Source organism: Chiloscyllium punctatum, chromosome 8, assembly GCF_047496795.1.
Source record: "Chiloscyllium punctatum isolate Juve2018m chromosome 8, sChiPun1.3, whole genome shotgun sequence".
NCBI classification, from domain to species: domain Eukaryota; kingdom Metazoa; phylum Chordata; class Chondrichthyes; order Orectolobiformes; family Hemiscylliidae; genus Chiloscyllium; species Chiloscyllium punctatum.
In genome coordinates, this window is record NC_092746.1 from 69,932,224 (window position 1) to 69,955,730 (window position 23,507).

The 23,507-nt window shown below is 39.8% G+C and overlaps 1 protein-coding gene across 2 annotated transcripts in view; it reads left to right on the forward strand.

Annotated features, from left to right (window-relative positions):
• kat2b (K(lysine) acetyltransferase 2B) overlaps window positions 1–23,507 on the forward strand; it is an 84,213-nt gene that overhangs the window by 27,799 nt on the left and 32,907 nt on the right. For both annotated transcript variants that reach the window (XM_072575731.1, XM_072575732.1), the window contains exons 5-7: window positions 896–985; window positions 4,141–4,322; window positions 21,514–21,705. In XM_072575731.1, coding sequence (XP_072431832.1) covers window positions 896–985; window positions 4,141–4,322; window positions 21,514–21,705 — 464 coding nt within the window. The remainder of the gene's footprint in view (window positions 1–895; window positions 986–4,140; window positions 4,323–21,513; window positions 21,706–23,507) is intronic.

The window sequence follows — 23,507 nt, forward strand, 5'->3', positions numbered from 1 at the left end:
TTTGAATTGACATGTAAACAACCAAAAATGAAGTTGTTGCACTTTTGCCATAACATTAGAATTATATGTAGCATGTAATAACATTTCATTGGGAGAAAGTGAGGACTGCAGATGCTGGAGATCGGAGCTGAAAATGTGTTGCTGGAAAAGCGCAGCAGGTCAGGCAGCATCCAAGGAACAGGAGAATCGACGTTTCGGGCATGAGCCCTTCTTCAGGAAAAATAACATTTCATTCCCTATATGAGATAGGGTGGCTAGTTTAAAAACATTTCTATTTCAGTTGCTACAAGCTGGATTTATAGCCAAACATGTTGTTACTTTCACGTCATGCCTGCTTTCTGCTGTACGGCCTGAGATCAAACCTAAGGATCTTCCTGTTTCAGTATGACTATAAATAGTGTAGTTATCAACTGAGCGATTAGATATACCTAGAACTGTCTAGTTTTTGTAACTGTATGGAATTTGCAATTGTATAAGGCTCTGTGTTTAACATTGTTTGATATTTGCATCCAGTTAAAGTTCTGTTGTGTTTTTCAATTTATTTCCTTCCCATTCTTGCTGCACCCTGGCCTTTGATAACATTTTCCCAGAACATCTAACATTTGCTCTGACACTAAAGTACCCTCTGAAAGGGATATGATTTGGAGATGCTGGTGTTGGACTGGGGTATACAAAGTTAAAAATCACACAACACCAGGTTATAGTCCAACAGATTTAATTGGAAGCACACTAGCTTTTGGAGCGCCGCTCCAAAAGCTAGTGTGCTTCCAACTAAACCTGTTGGACTATAAACTGGTGTTGTGTGATTTTTAACCTAAAGGGATAAGCTGTCTTCATACCAATTCATACTTCTTTTTCCTCTCTAGATTCATTTTATTTTTAATTACATTTACAGCTTTTGAGAAAATGTATTTTACAAATGGGGAATCCTGTGGTGGAAGGACCATTAGGAAGTCCACCTTTTGAGAAACCCAGCATTGAACAGGTAAAGTGAATAAATTTATCTCCAATCTTACATTGAGCTTTACAAATCCACTGATATTGATTCTGCATGGTTGAAGTGCAAAGCCAACATTCTTGTGCTATCCACAGCAGAAACCCTGCAGCAATGGGCATTGTTAAAAGTTTGGTTCTAAAACAACAATTTACACAAAGAACTGTGGGATGGGAGAGACAATTTGTGCTGAGACTTTAAAATTTAATCTAAAAGTCTGTTGGATGTTTCTTTTGAACTTTTTGTTCTTTAAATGTGTTACCTTAAATTCTTCTGATGTTACCATTTGCTCCTCAATATTTAATTCATGCCTTCTTCCTCGGCTGTATAAGCATGGGGGAGATAATGGCATTGTGATAATGTCACTGTGCTAGTAGTCTAAAGGTAAAAGCTGATATTCTGGTCACAAATCCCAGCATAACACCTGGTCGAATTTAAAGTCAATTAATAAATCTATAATACAAAACTCCTTTCACAAGTGATGATCATGAAACTATCACCGCTTGTGTGGTCTAAAAACTCATTCAATGCTGTTTAGAGAAGGAAGTCTGTTTACTCAGTAGGACTAGGTACGCTAGACCCACAGTAATGTTTGACATTTAATTGCCCTCTGAAACAACTCAGCAAGCCATTCATTTCAAGGACATGATGAGGATAATGTGTTGGAGTGGGGTGGACAAAATTAACAATCACACAACACTAGGTTATAGTCCAACAGGTTTATTTGGAAGAACAAGCTTTTGGTGCACTGCTCCTTCATCAGCTGGTTGTGGAGTATAAGATCATAAGATGCAGAATTTATAGCAAAAGCTTACAGTGCCATGTAACTGGAATGATATATTAAACAAACCTGGATTGTTGTCAATTATTTCTTCTTTTTGAATGGGTTACAGGTTTTCATTAATATGTACATCCCAGAGCTACTTCTAAGTCACCTTCTTGTGATAACTTAAGGTTTTATAACAAAAGGTGACATCTCAGCTCAGACAATGCATTAAAGGTGTGAGGTCAGAGTCTGTCTGTATCCCAATCTTGAGTCAGATTGGTTCAATTTCCAAAGTAGAATTTACAAAATATTACATGTACTGACTGCCTGCAGATTATGCATTTCAAGAATGATTAAGGAAGGACAACAAACCCTGGGTTTGGCAGTAATACCTACAATCAATTTTACAATTTTATAAAAGAGATGATAAGAAACATGTTAACATTGTCACATGTTTTTTGGAAGCTGTGAGAAATAAAATTCCTGAGCACAATGTTTCATCTGTCTCTTGAACCAGCAGGACAAGTAAGGAAGGTAATCATGTTCCAGAGTAGATCAGAGTCGAAAAGTGGCAATGGAGTACAAAAATATGTCAGACCAGGAGTAGACTATTCCTCCCTTGTTCTGTCATTTACTCTGATAAAGGATGAGTTGGAGTCCAATTATATTGACATGCTGTGACTCCATTGCACACAATACCCTTGCCTAACAAAATCTATTTTTTCCATTTTGAAAATTTCAATTGATCTACAGTCTTTTGGTAGACAGTCTCAGATCGCGGCTGTATTGATGCTTATTGATCAGCTCCTATTTGTTTCAGGTGCTTAGTCCCTGTGATTACCTTTGGCAATAAGCGAATATATTTGTAAAGATGTTCCTCGGGAGATTATGGTAGTGAAGAATTCACATTAGAATGTAAAAAAAAGTGGCCCTAAAATGTGCACATAATTGACTTGTTTTATAAATATAGGTTCATATTGTGTGTCTCAAACTGTCTGAGCAGAAGTACATACCTAGGAAGTTTAGTTTCTAAATTACATCAGTCTTCATTTTTGCTATATAAAAACTGAAAGAACTGCAGATGTTGTAAATCAAAAATGAAACCAGAAATTGTTGGAAAAGCTCAGGTCTAGTAGTATCTGTGAAGGGAAATCAGAGTTGACATTTTGGGTCCAGTGACCCTTCCTCAGAACCGGATTGGAAACACTAACTCAGATTTCTCTTCTCAGATGTTGCCAGATCCACTGAGCTTTTCCAGCAATGTCTGTTTTTGTTTCACTTTCTCTAACCTCCTTGCCCCTTTTACTGGGGTGTCGCGGTGGCTCAGTGGTTAGCACTACCGCCTCACAGTGCCAGGGAACCAGGTTCAATTCCCACCTCAGGCAACTGTCTGTGTGGAGTTTGCACATTCTCCTCGTGTCTGCGTGGGTTTCCTCCCACAATCCAAAGCTGTGCAGGTCAGGTGAATTGGCTGTGCTAAATTGCCCACAGTGTCAGGTGCATTAGTCAGAGGTAAATGTAGGGTAGGGGAATGGGTCTGGGTGGATTACCCTTTGGAGGGTCAGTGTGGACTTGTTGGGCCAAATGGCCTGTTTCCATACTGTAGGGGTTCTAATCTAATATGAGGTGGAGATTTGAAACTAAAAATTGAGATGAGAAATAAATTTTAATAATGTAGATAAATGAAATTTCTAGAGTTTTGTATTGCTATAGTTAGGAATCAGAAATTATTTATTGCAAAACTTTCTCTTGAGTCTTACAATTATATTGATACTAGCAATATAAGCATTAGAGTACTTGTCTGAAACATTTCCTCTGCTGTTTTAACAGAGGAATTAACCCATTTATTTTAAGCTGATTAATTCCTTCTCTAATGCAGAGGAGAGCTGATTTTCAGATGGATATGTTAATGTTTGTATAGTCTAAGCAAATAGGTATTTAGTTTCTACAAGGTTTGAGGAAGGACTGGATTTTCCACATTGTTTGCATTCTTCTTTCTGAATATAAAATAGTGAAGCTGTCCTTTTTTTTGGATTAGATTCTCTACATATGGGAACAGGCCATTTGGCCCAACAATTCCACATCGACCCTCCAAACAGTAACCCAGCCAGACCCATTCCCCTACCCTATATTTACCCCTGACTAATGCACCTAACACTATGGGCAATTTAGTATGGCTAATTCACCTTTATTGTCCTTTCTTTGAGATCAGTTCCAGCACACAAACATGCTGTTCCCTAATGTGAATTTATGAGCTGGCTTGAGTTGACATGTCAGTTAAAGGTGTAGTATTTATTTCTACATGTTCTTGCATGCTATACGGAGCTGTATCAGTTTATTTTTAATATGCACTTTACATTTGCTTTTCTTTCTAATTTAGGGAGTTAATAACTTTGTGCAGTACAAGTTTAGTCACCTTCCATCAAAAGAAAGGCAAACTATTTGTGAACTGTCCAAAATGTTTCTGAATCGAATCAACTACTGGCAGCTGGAAACTCCCTCACAACGGAGGCTTCGTTCACCAAATGATGATGGTGCTGGATACAAAGTTAATTATACAAGGTATTAGACAGGCCATTCACTGAGCATAAAACACCTGACTGAAGTGAGACTTGATTTCAACAATGCTCCAACTTTTAATTCTTTTAAACCTTTTGTGTCCTTTTTGTTGCATTTATTCTGTAGATACATCATTTGTATTGTATCATAAACTTTTTTTTGAGTAAGATTTATTAAGTGGGATAGTTTAGCGATGAGTCTGAGACTGTGGGTGAGGTCAAGGATTACAAAAAGCCATGAGGGAATGAATGTATCTCATTTCAAGATGCATTTAAATTCAGTTCACTGAAGTTCCATAAGTTTAAGGGAGAAAACAGAATTAACGTTTTTCTTTCAGTGATCTATCGTCAGCACGAAGATTCAAAACATTAACCCTGTTTTTTCCCTCTACAGATGTTGGAGTTCCTCCAGCACTTTGTTTTAGTTTCAGATTTACAGCATCTGCAATTTTTTGTTTTTGTTATCTACCAGTTTAATGGCATGCAGGAAGTGGAATTACTTGGACTAGACAAATTGAGAATGCTGTAATGTTAGAACTTATTGCTGTTGGGGCTTGGAGATACCACAGCTTTTTGATAGGCATAAAAGCTGGGTTATGGACTAGGCCAAGTTTAGTACACATGAGCAGATAACTATGCATCTGACCAACAGAGATTCCAAATTTTAGTTCATCTGTTCTTTGAAAACTAAAGGTAATAGGATGAAACATTTCCATGCATTGAAATTTCTCACTGGATTATTTACAAACATGCATTAACTAGATCACAATGAATGACCACTAAGGATTACCACTCCCCCAGTATAAAGTTACTATAGAGCGGGAATATCACAGTCATCATAATTAAAGAAATAATACTGTGGATGCTGGAAATTGCATTAGGAAAAGAAAATGCTGGAGAAACTCAGCAGGCCTGGTAGCATCTGTGGAGGTTTTATGAAACTCTATAAGGTCGCCCCTAACCTCCGACACTTTAGAGAAAATAGCCCCAGCCTATTCAGCCTCTCCCTGTAGCTCAAATCCTCTAATCCACCTTAACTGAAGATGAAGGAAGCTTGCAAGGATGCCTAATGACCAGTCCCTTGGCAAGTTTTCCCAATTAAGGATTTTTCCACAAGGGATTGCTCAAACTAATAAGCTCCTGGATGAAGTTTTCCTTTCTTTGTTCATCCATTCCCTTGCTTAATTCACAATAAGCTTAATTTAGAAAGGATCCCTTCCCATGTGGATGTTTTTCACCCAGACGAAATTGATTTATTTTAAAAGGAGACAATTTAATCTTGTTTTAAAAACAGCCGAGTTTATTAGTTACGAAACATGAGAGGAAATTATAATGTACATAAGAACTAGGAGCAAGAGTAGCCCGTCAGGCCATTAGAGCCTGCTCCGCCATTCAATAAGATCATGGCTGATCTTGTCGCGCACTCAGATCCACTGACGCGTGCTCTCACTGTATCCCTCAATTCCTTTATTGTTCAAAAAAAAATCTACTTTAGCTTTAAAAATGTTTATTGAAGTAGCGTCAACTACTTCACTGGACAAGGAATTCCATAGATTAACAACCCTCTGAGTGAAGAAGTTCCTTCTCAATTCAGTCCTGAATCTGCTTCCTCTAACTTTGAGGCTATGCCCTTTTGTCCTAGCTTCACCTGCCAGTGGAAACATCTTCTCTACTTCTATCTTATCTATCTCCTTCATAATTGTATATGTTTCAATAAGATCCCCCCTCAATCTTCTGAATTATCATTAATATAATCCCAATCTACTCAGTGTCTCCTCAGAAGCCAATCCCCTCAACTCTGGAATCAATCTGGTGAACCTTCTATGCACCATCTCCAGTGCCAGTACACCCTTTCTCAAGTAAGGAGACCAAAACTGCACAGTATTCCAGATGTGGTCTCACCAGCATCTTGTACAGCTGCAATATAACCTCCCTGCTTATAAACTCAACCCCTTTAGTAATGAAGGACAAAATTCCATTTACCTTCCTAATTATTGTTGTACCAGCAGATCAACCTTCTGTGATTCATGCAGAAGGACACCCAGGCCCCTCTGCACAGCAGCATGCTGCAACGTTTTACCGTTCAAGTAATAATTCTTTTTACTATTACTCCTACCAAAATGTATAACTTCACATTTATTTACATTGTATTCCACCTGCCAGCCCTTTGCCCACTCACTCAATATATCTGTGTCTCTCTGCAAAGTTTCACAGTCCTCTTCACATTTTGCTCTGCCACTCATCTTAGTGTCATCGGCAAATCTTGCCACCGTACACTCCAAATCATCTATATAAATTGTAAAGAATTGCGGTCCCAACACCGATCCTGAGGCACACCACTAGTCACTTATTGCAAGCCAGAATTGCACTCATTTACCCCCATTCTTTGCTTCCTGTTAGTCAACCAATCCTCTATCCATGCCAATACTTTACCCGTAATGCCACACATCCTTATCTTATGTAGCAGCCTCTTGTGCAGCACCTTGTCAAAGGCCTTTTAGAAATCTAGGTACACCACATCCACGGGGTCCCCATTGTTCACCTTGCTCGTAATATCTTCTTAGAATTCCAAAAGATTTGTCAAGCATGAACCCTTGCTGCGTTTGCCCAGCGGGACAATTTATATCGAGATGCCTTGCTATTTCATCCTTGATAATAGACTCTAGCATCTTCCCTATTACAGAGATTAAGCAAACCGGTCTATAATTCTCCATCTTTTGTCTACCTCCCTTTTTAAACAGTGGCGTCACATTTGCTGTTTTCTAATCTGCTGGGACTGCACCAGAGTCCAGCGAATTTTGGAAAACTACCACCAGTGCCCCTGCTATTTTTCACACCATCTCTTTTAGCATCCTGGAATGCATTCCATTATGGCCAGAAGACTTATCCTTAGCTCCATTAGCGTGTCCAACACTACCTATTCCGTAATAATGATCGTTTCCAGGTCTCCATCTACCTTTGTCTCTTTGTCAATTGCTGCCATGTTATTAGTGTCCTCCACTGTGAAGACTGGTACAAATATACCTGTTTAATGCCTAGGCCACTTCATCATATCCCATTACGAAACTCCCCTGCTCATCCTCTAAAGGACCAGTGTTTACTTTAGCCACTTTTTTTTTGCTTTATATATTTATGGAAACTTTTGCTCTGACTTTATATTCTGTGCTAGTTTTTTTTCTCATGTTCTACCTTACTTTATAGCTCTTTTTGTGGCTTTAAGTCGACCTTTAAAGTTTTCCTAATCTTCTAGATTCCTGCAGTTTTTGGCCACTATGTATGCCTTCTCTTTCACTTTGATAGCCTGCCTTATTTCCTTAGACACTCATGGCAGATTGTCCCTTTTCTTATAGTCCTTCCTTTTTACTGGAATATACTTTTGCTGAGCATTTTGAAAAATTGCTTTGAAAGTCCTCCACTGCTTGTCAACTGTCCCACCATAAAATCTTTGTTTCCAGTCTACTTTAGCCAAGTCCTCCTCATTCTATTGTAGTCCCCCTTGTTCAAGCACAGGACCCTAGAATTGGATTTTATCTTCACACTCTCCATCTGTATTCTAAATTCAACCATCTGTGGTCACGCCTTCCAAGAGGATCCCTGACTGAGGTCATTAGTTATTCCTGTCTCATTACACAGGACCAGATCTAGGATAGCTTGCTGCCTTGTTGGTTCCGGTACGTACTGTTCAAGAAAACTATCACGGATACACTCGACAAACCCCTCCTCAAGGCTACCCTGACTGAGCTGGTTCGACCAATCTACATGTAAATTAAAATCCTCCATGATAATTGGCAGGCCATTTTTATCGGCATTAGCTATTTCTTTATTTAGTGCCTGCCCCGATGTGATGTTATTATTTGGTGGCTTATAGACTACGCTTATCAGTGATGTTTTCATCTTAGAATTTCTCACTTTTACGCAAATGGATTCAACCTCATTCTCCACAGAACTTATATCATCTCTCCTATATAGGTTCTTTCCATGGAACCTATATCATCTATATGTAACAAAATATATATAGCTTAGAAAGGAAAGGTGACGCTAAAAAAATGTTATGAAAAGATATAGCATCTGTCTTCAACTTCCATGAAGAGTAGACAATGGGAAGTTGTGAATGTTGCATTGGGTGATAACAGGACGACTGATGTTGGTAAGTGAGGAGTTGATTTTGAGATGGTCAGCTGAAAGGCCTTCTTTCATAGAACGTAGAACATTATAGCGCAGTGCAGGCCCTTCAGCCCTCGATGTTGCGCCAACCTGAAACCCATCTAACCTACACTATTCCATGTACGTCCATATGTTTGTCCAATAACAACTTGAATGCACTTAAAGTTGGTGAATCTACTACCGTTGCAGGCAAAGCATTCCATACCCTTACTACTCTCTGAGTAAAGAAACTACCTCTGACATCTGTCCTATATCTATCACCCCTCAAGTTAAAGCTATGCCTCCTTGTGCTCGCCGTCACCATACTTGGAAAAAGGCTCTCCCTATCCACCCTATCTAACTGTCTGATTATCTTATATGTCTCTATTAAGTCACCTCTCAACCTTCTTCTCTCCAACGAAAAAAGCCTCAAGTCCCTCAGCCTTTCCTCATAAGACCTCCCCTTCTTGACAGTGTTTTCTGGCTTTCAGCAAAGGGGAGGGAGAGAGAGATGTCCTTTGATTGTTGTTAACAGCACATGGATAATGAGGAGTTTTCTGAGCTTTGATCCTCACAGCACTCACCTACACACTCTAGCAAACACATACCATGATGAAACTGACTTTTCATTCTTGTGCCTTCCCCATTCCAGGCCATAAATATGTTTCACCTATATTCTCTTTTCTCCAATCATGTTCACAATCTGAAATATCTCAAGGGTTTACAGTTTGATTTGGAACATATTTCACCCTTTATCCTTGTCTCTGAAGCTTTTTCAAACTATCATGTGTGACTTTGCACATTAACTCTTGAGGTTGAGGATAATCCACTCATTCCTTCAAAACAGTCACTGAATTACATTGCTAAGAATTTTGAATTTTCAGTTATTTTTCTGATTGTATATTCTTTTTTCAGATAAGCCACATATAGTAATTAAAATGTCCATTCATGATCCAGAATTACGATTGGTGGTAATGACACTGCTTCAAGATTAAAGTTACCCTCTTTCGCCTAGCTGAAGACTTCTCAACATGAACAATCGTCCAAAGCAAAACGCAGGTCCCATAAGAGCTGTTTGAACTTCATTGCTTTTTCAGGAAGTTCTTTTTAAAACCAAAATATCCAGACCTCCATGTAGTTCCCTAACACACTCACATCTCCACTTTTCTATTAATCAAACACATGTTCGGTCCCAGTCCCTTTACTATAGTGACTGTTTTGTGCCTCAAATTCATACTAACTTCCCATAGTCATATCTGTAAATTGCCTTTCAACTCTTCCAATAGCCATTTAACATGGCATTTCTCTTTAACTAGTTAGCATGGCTTTTTTAGTTTTGCAGCAGATCAAAGAATCTCACATTCATGAGGCATTCTGTCAGAAACATTCCAACATATGACAGAAATTCAAAATGGCAAATAATCAACTCAGGTCTTAAAATAAAATGTGTAGATGGTGCATGTTGAACACCGTGATAAGACAGTAAGCAAATTAAAGGATGAAACACACTATTTAGAAACACAGAAAATAGGAGCAAGAGAGATCCATTCAGCCCATTGATCCAACTCTGACATTCGGCGTGATCAGGACTAAGCTTTATCTTAACACAGTAGCTCCTGTTTGCTCCCCCTACTCTTTGACACTCTTAGCCACTAGAAATTTATCTTTTTCTTTCTTAAATATAATCCACAACTTCGCCTCCACAGCCTTCCAAGCTAGAGAATTCCACAAGTTCACTACCCTATGAGTCAAGAAATGTCTCCTCAGTCTAAAAATGTGCCATGAATCCTGAGATCATAACCCCTTGTTCTGAACACGCGGGCATCTCATCCATCTAAAGTCCAGGAAATACAAGCCCAGGGAGTAGTCTGGTCAACCTTCACTGCACTTCCTCAATGGCAAGTATGTCTTTTCTTAGAACGCTAAAACTACAAACAATATTCCAGGTATGGTCTAACCAAGGCCCCTCTATAGCTGCAGTAAAACTTCCTTACTCATTTACTCAAACTTTTTTTTAGATTAGATTATTTACAGTGTGGAAACAGTTCCTTCGGCCCAACAAGCCCACACCGACCCTCCGAAGAGCAACCCACCCAGACCCATTCCCTCACATCCACCCCTTCACCTAACACCATGGGCAATTTAGCATGGTCAATTCACCTAACCTGCACATTTTTGGACTGTGGGAGGAAACCGGAGCACCTGGAGGAAACCCATGTAGACATGAGGAGAATGTGCAAACTCCACACAGACAGTTGCCTGAGATGGGAATTGAACCCGGGTCTCTGGCGCTGTGAGGCAGCAGTGCTAACCACGAGTGAAAACCAACATTTAATTTGCCTTCCTAGTTGCTGCACCCATATGTTTGTTTTCAGTGACTGACTTACAAGGACAACCAGGTTCCTTTATACATCAACATTTCCCAAAATATTGCCATTAAAATAATAGTGTACCATTCTGTATTTGCTACTGAAGTTGATAATGTTATACTGCATCGTCCATGTTATACTGCATCTGTCTTGCATTTGCCCACTGATTCAACTTGTCTAAATTGTCACAAAGCCTCTTTACATCCTCCATACCATTCTTAGTCTCATCTAGTTTCATGTTGTCAGTAAGCTTGGAAATATTACATTTGATTCTCTCATCCAAATTGTTGATATAAATTTTGAAAGCTAGTGTTCATGTGTTGATCTCTGTTTTGCCCCACTTATCAAAGTCTTCCACTTCAAAATAACCCATTCACTCCAACTCTGTTTCCTATTCCAGTGGATTACCACTAATGACATGTGCTTTGACTTCGTGCCTTAACTTCTTGTGAAACTTAGTTGAAAATTCAAAGACACCACATTCTCCCATTCTCTTTCATCTACTAGTTATGTCCTCAAAAAACTTCAGTAGTTTTGTCAAACATGATTTCTCTTTCACAAATCCAAGTTCCCCGTAGATATTTTCTGAGTTTTTTCATGTCCTTTATAGTAGATTCCGACATCCTTTCTACTTGATGTTAGGCTAACTGCTTTGTTGTTTCTGGTTTTTTCCTTCTCTCCTTTTAAAAATAGTGGAGTTAAATTTGCTACCTTTCAATCTGCTGGGACAAGAATAATGAGCCTTAAAATGATTTGGGCTGTTGGCCCAGTTGTATTCAATCTGAAGGTGCTTAAATTGAGGTTCAGATGATATGCTGCCATCTTTAGTATCTCCCTGGAGACACAACTGTTCCATCAGACAAGACGGATACAACCATAATTCCAATTTTTAGAAAGGGTGACAGTGCAGATCTGGCCTCTTCACTTTGGTTATAAGCTAAGATGCTCAAAGTTGTCATTAGGAATGCCCTCTATGAGCATTGAAACCATATTTGAATACCTGAAGAGCTTTCAGAAAAACAGATCACCCTTCTAGCAGGTTTGGTAACTTGGGATAAATTGATAGAACTTTCAGAAAGCCCTTCCTCTGGTGTCACTCAAGAGGATTCTCTATTGGCCATAGAATTTCACAATGAAGATTTAGAACAGGGGTGGGGATCTGCGGCCTTCTGGCCATTGTGTGTGGCCTTTTGAATGAATCCAAATTTTACAACATGCTCGAAAAATGCTTTCTTGCTTTTCAACCATTTATTGCTGCGAATCTACATTCTCCTACTTAACCAAAATCAAGATGCCCTTAAGGTCACAAATGACAGATACCCATCTAGGGGATCAGCTAAAACTGCAGACCTCCATGCTGCAACCAAATATTCAAATGCTTTCCTACAAAAAGCAGTTACAACAAAGTCATTAAAAGGTTAGTTAACTTTAGAATTAACATTTTTTTTTCTTTTCTTTAGTTTGTTAGTACATAGTAGTTAGATTTTTACAAAATAATGTGTATTTTGAAGAATATATATTTGAAGTTTCTTGGATGCGGCCTTATTAGATTACAACTAACATAATGCAGCCTTCCAACATGAAAAAGTTCCCCATCTGTGGTTTAGAAGGTTTTATTTGGAACCTTGAGTTCAAAAGTTCAGATTTTTTGTAGCTTTCATTTCTGTGACTTGTGCTTAATGACTAGATAAGCTATCTAGTGAGATAGTTGTTAAAGTATTTATTGTTAAGTTTTCATGGCCCAGAGAAAGAGAGGCCAAAGGTCAGAACCAGATTAACTTCAGAAAAAACATCTAAACCAGTAGATGTGCTGTTTAGTTGCCTCAAAGTAATAAAAATAACTGGGAAACACTTCAATTCTTAAAATCAGTGAGAGACGTCAGTGAGTTATCCTTTGCTTCTGTATTTTGGGAGAGACACAAAGAATCACCCCTATGAATATACAGAAATCCATTAAAATTTTCAAAATTAGAGTGATACTTCACTAGGATTAAGTGTCTGTCAAGGGGAGAATTTTTCAGTTTGGGAATATTTGTGGAGCATCCTCATTTCGTCAGAGGTTTTTTTTTAACCACCATTCATAACTGGATGTGATGTGATTGCAGAGCTTGGATCTGAACTGTTATTTGTGGAATCGCTTAACTCACCATTTCACTTGCTGCATATGGTGTTTAGTGCAGAAGTAGTCCTGTGCTGTAGCTTCTCCAGGTTAATGCCTCAGTTTTAGGTCTACCCAGTGCTGCTTCTAGTCCTCTGGCTTGATGGTAATGGTAGAGTGGGGAAAATGCCGTGTCTTGATCATGTATATTGACAGCCTTTAGTGAATATGAACAGCGACTGACTGAATTGTAATAACAAAACTTATGGTCTATTAAACATGTTTCACCCTGCGATGTAACTTGTCCAGTATTAAAATCCACCTGAATCATAAGAATTTATATTTTATTTATAACTGTAAGCAGAACTTTTTTGTTGTTAGACTTTTGCTTTTTTTTGTTAATTATTCAGATATAAGTATTGGGGAATGATCTCAGCAAGCTTGTGTATGACACTAGCACATGTGCAAATGATACGATTGTAAAGAATGGCTTGGCTGCAGAACATTAATCCCAATATTTTGGGGAATAAACCCCAATAGAAAACAAACATAAAACCAGTAATGCAAGACTGGAATTTAGATTTGATTATTGCTCGCTCTGTGTGGCCATGAAGTTATAGCCAAAACGTTCCAGAGTGTATTTGAAATACAGTTCATTAAAAAGACTTGTATTTATACAAGTCCCTGTTTAGGTTTCAAATAGTGGACTCATGCGTAGGGATTTGGAGAAATGGATAGGGCATAGAGTAGTACCTCTTGATTAACTCCCATGAGAATTTGATCGTAACTAGATTTGACACCAAATGACTTTGCATGAACTTTTGAGGACACTCAGAAGTATTAATCAGTTGTGGTGTAGAGGTATTCCAGTGTCAAGGAGTTCTTGTTTGTTAAATGTTAAACATCCTGAGATACATTGATTGTAATTGAATTTGTTCTTTTCCCACCAATAGCCTTCTGTAAAATTTACTGGCCACAGTATGCAGTTTTGCTGACTCAATTTAGAGACATCCTTCTATGACTGAGAGGTAGAGGGCTAAACTATGCAGATTGACTGCTAAAACCCATGGTATCAGACACAAACAGACTCCTCTGTGCTTTAAATAAAAGCAAGGATGCTGGAAATCTGAAACAAAACACAGAAAATGCTGGAGGAACTGAGCAAGTCTGGCAGCATCTGTGGAGAGAGAAATGGAGTTAACATTTCAAGTCTGATTTGACTTGTCTAAACATTACTAAATATAGACATAAGTTAAATAAATATTCAGGTGTATGAAAGTTTTGAAAGGACAGGCAGGAAGCAAAGCATGGTGGAGTAACATTGTTAGAACAGGATGGATTAAATACCATGGAAAGAAATGTGTATAGGTGGATGTAAGAACTAACAAGGGGAAGACGACTTTGGTAAGAATAGTCTACAGAATTCCTAACAGTAGCTATTCAGTAGGACAGAGAATAAATCAGGAGATAATAGTACATTAAAATAGTACATTAACTATGGGTGGCACGGTGGCACAGTGGTTAGCACTGCTGCCTCACAGCACCAGAGACCCAGGTTCAATTCCCGCCTCAGGTGGCTCAGGTGACTCTGTGTGGAGTTTGCATGTTCTCCCCGTGTCTGCGTGGGTTTCCTCCCACTGTCCAAAAATGTGCAGGTTAGGTGAATTGGCCAAGTTAAATTACCCATAATGTTAGGTGTAGGGGAATGGGTCTCGGCGGGTCGGTGTGCACTTGGTGGGCCGAAGGGCCTGTTTCCACAACTGTAAGTAATCTAATCTATGGGTGACTTTAATTTTCGGGTAGATTCGGATTTTCAGATTGGCAGAATAGCCACAAGAAAGAATTCATAGTATGTGTTTTGGACAATTTCCTAGAATAATATGTTGGGAATGCAACCAGGGATTAAATTATTTTGGATCTGGTGATATTTAATGAGGAAAGATAAATGAATGATGTCAAAGTAAAAGATCACCAAGGAAATATGACCATAATATGGTAGAATTTAGCATTCAGTTTGAGAGAGAGGAATGTGAGTCAGAAACAGCTGTGCTAAACTTAAGGATAATTTCAAAGGAACGCAGGCAAAGCTGGCCAGAGTGGAATGGGAAGGAGTTTAGCAGTGAAGGTGGTTGATAAAAAATGGGAGGCATTAAAGAAAATATTTCATGGCTAATAGCAAAGATATATTCCAGTGAGAAAGAAGAATTTAAGTAAGGGGATAAGCCAACTATGGTTAACAAGGGAAGTTAAGGATAGCATCAAACTGAAAGAAAAATCATACAACGTGGCAAAGCTTAGGTGTAGACATAGAAAAAGGTGCACCACCATTCAATACAATTATGGCTGATCTTGCAATTTCAGTATCCCATTCCCACCTTCTCCCTCTACCCCTTGATCTCTTTAGCTGCAAGGGCCATATCCACCTCCACCTTGAATTTTTCTAACAGACTGGTCTCAACAGCTTGCTGTGGGAGAGAATTCCACAGGTTCACAAATCTCTTGAGTGAAGAAAGTCTTCCTCATCTCAGTCCTGAATGGCTCACCGCTTATTCTTAGACTGTGACCCCCTTGTTAGTCATAGAGTCAGAGAGATGTACAGCACGGAAACAGACCCTTCGTTCCATGCCAACCAGATATTCTAACCTAATCTAGTCCCATTTGCCAGCACTTGGCCCATATCCCTGTAAAGCCTTCCTATTCATATACCCATGCAGATGCCTTTTAAACGTTGTAATTGTACCAGCCTTCACCACTTCCTCTGGTAGCTCATTCCATACACGCACCACCCTCTGCGTGAAACATTTGCCCCTTAAGTCCCTTTTATATCTTTCCCCTCTCACCCTAAACATATGCCCTCTAGTTCTGAATAAGGTCACCGCACATCCTCCGATGCTCCAGGGAAAACAGCCCCAGCCTATTCACATCTCCCTATAGCTCAAATCCTCCAGCCTTGCAGCATTCTTGTAAATTGTTTCTGAACCCTTTCAAGTTTCACAACATCCTTCCAATAAGAAGGAGACCAGAATTGCACACAATATTCCAAAAGTGGCCTAACTAATGTCCCGTACAGCCGCAACATGACTTCCCAACTCCTATATTCAATGCACTGTGACCAGTAAAGGAAAGCATACCAAATGCCTTCTTCAGTATCCTATCTACCTGCAACTCTACTTGTGAAACTTGAAATGGTTCAGAAGAGCCAGTTCTGTATCACATGACTAGTTCTTCCTGTATTCCATGAGATGTAACCTTGCTAACCAATCTCCCATGAAGAATCTTGTCAAATGCCTTAGTGAAGTCTCTATAGATCACGTTTACTGCTCTGTCCTCATCAATCCTCTTTGTTCTTTCCTCAAAAAGCTCAGTTAATTTCATGATTTCCCACACAAAAAGCCATGTTGACTTTCCTTCATCGGTCCTTGCCCTTTCAAATGCATGTAAATCCTGTCCCCCAGGATTCCATCCAACAACTTGTCCATCACTGAGGTCAGGCTCATTGGTCCATCGTTCCCTGTCTTTTCCTTATCACCTTTCTTAAATAATGGCACCACGGTAACCAACCTCCAGTTTTCCAGCACCTCACCTGTGATTATTGATGATACAAATATCTTAGCAAGGGGCCCAGCACTTCCCTAGCTTCCCACAGAGTTCTAGGATACACCTGATCAGATCCTGGAGATTTATCCGCTTTTATGCGTTTCAAAACGTCCAACACTCCTCCCTAATATGGATATTTTTCAAGATGTCACCATCTATTTCCCACATTCCACATCTCTCCATGTTCTTCTCCTCAGTGAACACTGATGCAAAATACTTGTTTAGTATCTCTCCCATCTCCTGCGGCTTCACACAGAGGCTTCTGGACTTTGGCAACACTGGTGACATTCTTCCCACTTCTTTCCTGTCTAGTCCCATCAGAATTTTATATTCCCTCTCATTCTTCTAAATTCCAGTAAATATAACTCAGTCAGTCTAGTCTTTCCTCATATGTCAGAGCTGCTATCTTGGGAATCTTCACTGGACTCGCTTAATAGCAAGAATGACCAAAACTGCACTCAATACTCAAGGTGTGGCCTCACCAAGGCCCTGTATAACTGCAGCAAGACATCCTTACTCTGATGCGCAAATTCTCTCGCTATGCAGGAGCGCATGCCATTAGCTTTCCTCCTTGCCTGCTGCATCTGCATGCACATCTTCAATGACAGTTCCACCATGACACCTGGTCTCATTGCACCTCACCTTTTCCTAAACTTAAGCACAGAGGGTTGGTGGTAGTTAACCTACCCAAAGCTTCTCAATCCTATCATCATATTGTGATTGAATAAACTGCTTCGTTTATGTCAAAGGCAGTCACTCCCTTCTCATCTCTGGGGTTCAGTTCTTTTGTCCATGTTTAAACAAGACTATAAGGTGATCAAGAACTGAGTGGCTCTGCTGAACTCAAGTGAGTATCTTTGAGTAGGCTGTTGCTCAGCAAGTACCATTTGATAGCTCCTTTTTCCAACTCTAGTGGTAGTTTGGCAAACCTCATCCCCTGGATCAAAATACATTTGGTTGCAGTGTTGAAGATAAACTGTTGTGTCTTAGGAAATGAATGTGAGTATGAGCACAGCCCCAAGCGTCTTCCATGCACAGCGAAACAGCCAACCAACTCAAGACTGCTGCCACTGAGGTTAACAAGTACTTGTATCATATAATATCACCAAGCAAAAATGAACAATGGGGAATTGCATACTGTGTTCAGCTGTCTTTGCCTACATATAACCAAGTATTTGAAGTGCTGTTTCAGCATGCACATAGATTACAAGATGATTACTCTTATCTGGAGAACGCATTATTATACCTATTATTATACCCATTTTTGCACAGCTAGTGTCTGAAAGACTGCAAAGTTTCCAACAGCTAGGATCCACTCTGAAATTTGATGTTATGAAATGACAAATTCTGCAACAATCGCTGAAAAGCAAGTCTTGCATAATAGTGTTCTGGTTGCAAATGAGGAGAACACTGAGGTTGGAATCTTTTCCTATTTGCTTATAGAATTGTATTGAAATAGAGATTGGAAAGACCTCATGGTTGCAACCTGCAAATTTTGAACATTTAGCAATCTAGCCACTCCATACATGTCTTGGTCCTATCATGCTGTTACCAGTTTTTGTAGTGAAGGAGATGAACTGGCTCATGCAAACAAAAGAATTTGATTAATTCCTGTACACATTTACATAGCAAGGATGGCTGTTTGGTTTGTAGCATTGTCTGTATTGTGAGTATAGAATCATCTCTAACTATGAAAGCTAAGGTCTGTGAAGGAGCTTGACTGCAGATATGGTTGGAGCATGTAACATAAGTCTGTCATGATGTTATCCATAATTCTCTTGCACAGATGGAGTTCTATCCATCTCTGCTCATAGATTGTAATATGGGGCTAGCAGTGGTTCAATGGCATATGTTTATTGCTCCCCTTTGTATTTCTCTGGATAAAGAAGAAATCCTGTGGGGGAAGACGTTTTGGGATGTTTGAAATTTTTGAAGAAAAATGACAATGTACACAACAATTTAGAATTTTCAGACTTGAAAAAAACTGTATGAAGGGTGATCTTACAAAATTTTCAGGATAGACCAAGGATTGGAAAAGAAAAATTTAAATTATGGGTTTCAATTAAATTGTGAGCTTATGATACACATTGAATCTAATAAAAGATAAATTCAGGGTTGATATCACAAATTTATTCTGCAAGTAAAGACTGATAAATCTGTGGTTTGGTGTAGCCAAGACAAAAGCCTAAAATCTTAAAAACAACAATTCAGCCTGAATCTTATTTTTATTTTGACTAAGTCTGAGTTGTACATGTTTTTCAAGGCTTTGTCAAACATAGGGTCAAGCAAGATTTCTCAACGTATCTGACTAAGCTTGCCTTATTAATTACTGATCATGCCCCATGGAGTCTTTCACAAGTGATTTCTGCACAATCGACCCCTTGCCACGTTCCATTTCGGAAAACTCGCCATCAGTGGTTATCCCCATGCTTACCAGCATCGCTTGTGCCCATGTCATTTTTAAAAGCATGCAGTATCTTGGAACTCCGCTAGATCAGGTGGTGCAGACATGGTACTTACTCCTCTCTCAGGACCACCAGTGGGGGCCATAACACCAACATGCCAGTCTGGTCTGAGGCTGTGATCCAGGTTAAAGAAGTCTGGAGGAATGCCTAGAGGTGTAGGAAGGAAATCAATGACTACTCCACCAGGATGTTTCACATTTTTTCTCTCCTGATTCCTCACATTCTACAGTACAAACTTTCCACCATGCCTCGTGCTCCACCACACTCACAATTACCTACAACATCTTCCCCACTTGCTATCAACCACCCCAATCCTTGGCACCACTAATCCTGCATTCCCTCTGCATTGCCTATTCAGTCACACACCCATCTGCAGCAACAGTGGTGCCCCCCCTCACTTTCACATAAAGCATACCTCTTTCATTCCGCAAGAAAAACAGCCCACAATGGTGCAGAAAGAGTCAAATTGGGTGGTGTGCTGCCTGTCATTTGGCTTCTCACCCCTTTTGAGAACAGGATCTTGACTTTGACTGCCCTGAGCAGGAGCTGAACTGCATCTGATGCTTCATTTGACTTATTGAGCGAAGGCTATCCTCCTTGACTTGACTGAGGCCAGCTGACAACAATGACAAGCTCCCTGGCTTTGTGTCTGCATCGAATGACATGGGAAGACAGGGATTCTCCTGCACATCCTCCCACCTCATTTACTGCATCCATTGCTCTCGATGTGGTCTCCTCTACATCGGGGAGACGGGATGCCAACTTGTTGAGAGGTTTAGGGAACATCTCTGGTCCGCACACAACAAACAACCCCATCTCCTGTGGCCGACCACTTCAACACCCCCTCATACTGCCCTAACAACATGCAAATCCTGCCCCTCCACTGCCAAATCAAAGCCACCCACCACCTCATCTTCCACCTCAGGACCCTGGTTGTACACTCTCGGGACTACAACCACATGGCATCAACGTTGACTTCACCAGTTTCCAATTCTACCTACCCCCCACCTCATCCCAGATGCAACCCTCCAACTCTGCACCGCCGTCTTAACCTGACCTGCCTGTCCATCTTCCTTCCCACCTATCCGCTCCACCCTCCCCACTGACCTATCACAATTACTTCCTACCTGCATCCACCTATCACCATCACACCTACCTTTCCCTTAACCCACCCCCACTCTCCCTCATTTATTTCTCAGCCCCCTTCCTCCTCCACATTCCTAATGAAGGGTTTAATTCCCGAAACATCAACTCTCCTGCTCATTGGATGCTGTCTGATCCACTGTGCTTTTTCCAGCACCACAAGTTTCGACTTTTGGCAAGACAGAAGTAATATGAGCCTCTGGTTGAGGGAGCAAAGTGCACAAAGGCAAGGCAATGCAAAACAGGAATGTTGTGAGCTTTCAGGGAGCTTCAAAGTAAATGAGTACTATGATAGCGAGCAGAGTCCAGAGATGCAGTCAAGCCCAGTACATGAATTGGATGCATGTCACTGATTGCAAAGTGTTTCCCATTGTACCATTACAATGATAGTTGCTGGTATAGTATTAAAGTGCAGAAACATACTGAAGTGGATCAGAGGTGTCCAATGAGGGTTCTTAGAGGCTGGCACATGTCCATCACCTACATCCATGGACACATAATGTGCATGTTGCTAGTGTTCATGGACCACACCCTGAGAATTTGATGCCTAATGTCCAATGTAGAAGTCGTTTGGAGTAAGGGGTGAGCTGAATCTGCTGGCTGCTCCATGTGACTTCCTTATTAGGTTTCCTTGACTTGAGCTTGTTTAGTGTGTTTAGTGAGATGGAAGGCTGAATACTAATGAGGCAAATTTAGCCATCAACAAGTATTTAGCAAGCAATTATGACCATCATTTGACAGCTCAGTTCTGCTGAGGGGAAATCCTGCCACTCCGCTTGTGAAAAGAATAAAAGATGATATGAGTTGCTGACATCAAGATAGGCCTTGTCGCCTGATGCATATCCCATATCGCTCAGACCCCTATAAGACATGGTCCTTAAATAATGAAAATGGGATTTTTTGGATTGATAAGTTACAATGTGCCAAGTGGTCTTCCTGAACCATCTCCCCCAAATTACCAGAGAAACTCGTAAACTTCAGAGTTAATGGTAAAATCAATGTTCCAGAAATGATCTTCCATCTAGAGTAAACAGGGAGATTCATTTTACATGGGTTGTATTTTGCTTTATGAAAGGAACTTTCAGCATTGAATAAATTTCAAAGAATAAATGACACAAAAATAGATAATTCAGCCCAACCGTTCCACCTAGATTTTGGCCTCAGTCAAGCCATTTAAGCAACAGAAATGCATAAAGAAAGCATGACTTATAAGCGAACCATATTGAATTCGAACACAGATTCAGATATATCACTACTTTACCAAGAATGCCAATGCTTAGATCATATCATATTTTAAGTATTTGAACATGGAAAAATAAGACTTGTATTTCTATTACATACTTACTTGAACTCAATTATAAATCTGTTAATTCTTTTCAGATGGTTGTGTTATTGTAATGTTCCTCAGTTCTGTGATAGTCTCCCACGACATGAAACCACCCAGGTTTTTGGCAGGACGTTGCTCCGCTCTGTTTTTACTGTCATGAGGCGCCAGTTACTGGAGAAATCCAGGCAGGAGAAAGATAAGCTACCATTAGAAAAACAAACATTGATCCTTACCCATTTTCCAAAGTAAGTATTTAAAACACCTACACTCTAATGTGTTGAATGTTCTTCCATCATGTTGTTTTATGTCGTGTCTCTGTATGTGAATTAGAAAATAAATTAACGTTCTTATTAGACATTTTGTTCCATTTAAATATTGCATTAAGAAAAGTACCATATCATCTTGGACACAAGGCAAGTCTTGGCATCACTAATTTAGATAGTTTGCAATTTTATAAACATAAAACAGAAAGAAAGAATTCCCATTTATAGAGCATAGAACTTGACCTTAGGCTGAGCCATGAAGTAGTTCTGAAATGTAGTTATGGTAAAGTGAGTAGAAAAATGAAAGAGCATGGCCTTGACATTTCTGCACTCAGTAAGATTTAAATAAAACTTAATTTAAATATTGCTAAAGTCTTACAATCGTTGGTACTAGGTTGCAAGAAATCAGACTTGGGAATAGAACATCAATTTACACAGCGTGAAAAGAGGGTGCTGATTTGCAGGGCCATCATCAACAGTAAAATTTTGATATGTGCAAGTTTACATATGAGAAAATGGCTAGGATGCTATTCATGAGGTTGCTAATAAAGTTGGGTCTTGTAGCATGTGAAACAATAAGAATCCCACATGTATATCACTCAGTGAACATTTCTTTTGGTAGATTGTAGTAGTGAATCCATTGTCAGATTTCTCAACTAATAAATGGAGTAGAGGAAGGTAGTTTAATTGCTCCTATGGCACATTTTGTCAAAATGGTAAATTTGAGCACAGGATGACAGTTACTACGCTAAGAAATTCTTTGATGCCTCTGTGGATTCAAATTATCACAAATGTGTTTTCTACATACTAGAAGTATGCAAAAGGTAGAAACTTAATAGTTATTTCATTGAGGACATGCTTCACAAATCCCATGGAGACACCACCTATTTACGTGAAATTGATGTTGAAACTGAACTGCACTGCACAAGTTGCTAAGCACATGAAATCATTCAAAATAGATTTCAATATGGATAACACATCTCCATTGAAGAGACATAATGATAATGCAATTTGTCCCCCAAATAAATTCTATATAGAACCATTGTTAAGCACAGCATGCATTTTGTTAATGTAGAGTCAAAAAGTGTGGAGCTGGTAAAGCATAACCAATCAGGCAGCATTCGAGGAAAAGGATAGTCGACGTTTTGAGCTCTTCATCAGGAATGGTGGGGGGAGGGGAGCGTGGCAGCTGGCAGGGCCGGGGGGGCTGAGAGATAAATGGGAGGGATGTGGCGCTGGGGAGATAGTAGTTAGGAATGCAATAGGTAGATGGAGGTGGAGGGTGATGGTGATAGGTCGGAGGGGAGGATGGAACAGATAGGTGGAAAAGAACTTGGACAGGTAGGAGAAGTTCAAGAGGGCATTGCCAAGTCGGAGGGTTGGATCTGGGATAAGGGAAAGGGAGGGGAGATGAGGAAACTAGTGAAATCGACATTGATTCCATGTGGTTGGAGAGTGCCAAGGTGAAAGATGAGGTGTTCTTCCTCCAGGCATCGGGTAGTTAGGATTTGCCGGTGGAGGAGGCCCAGGACTTGCATGCTCAAAACACCGACTCTCCTGCTCCTCAGATGACTGACCTGCTATGCTTTTCCAGCGCCACACCTTTTGACTCAGATCTCCAGCATCTGCAGTCCCGACTTTCTCCTTTTGATAATGTAGTCATGTTTATTGAGTTTGAATACTCCAGTCCCTTTTCTCAGGCTTACGTAGATGTTTATTAAATTTCACCTTAAGATCACTCAATCTTACTAGACATTTGCATTGCAGGTGTAGATCTGTTAGTT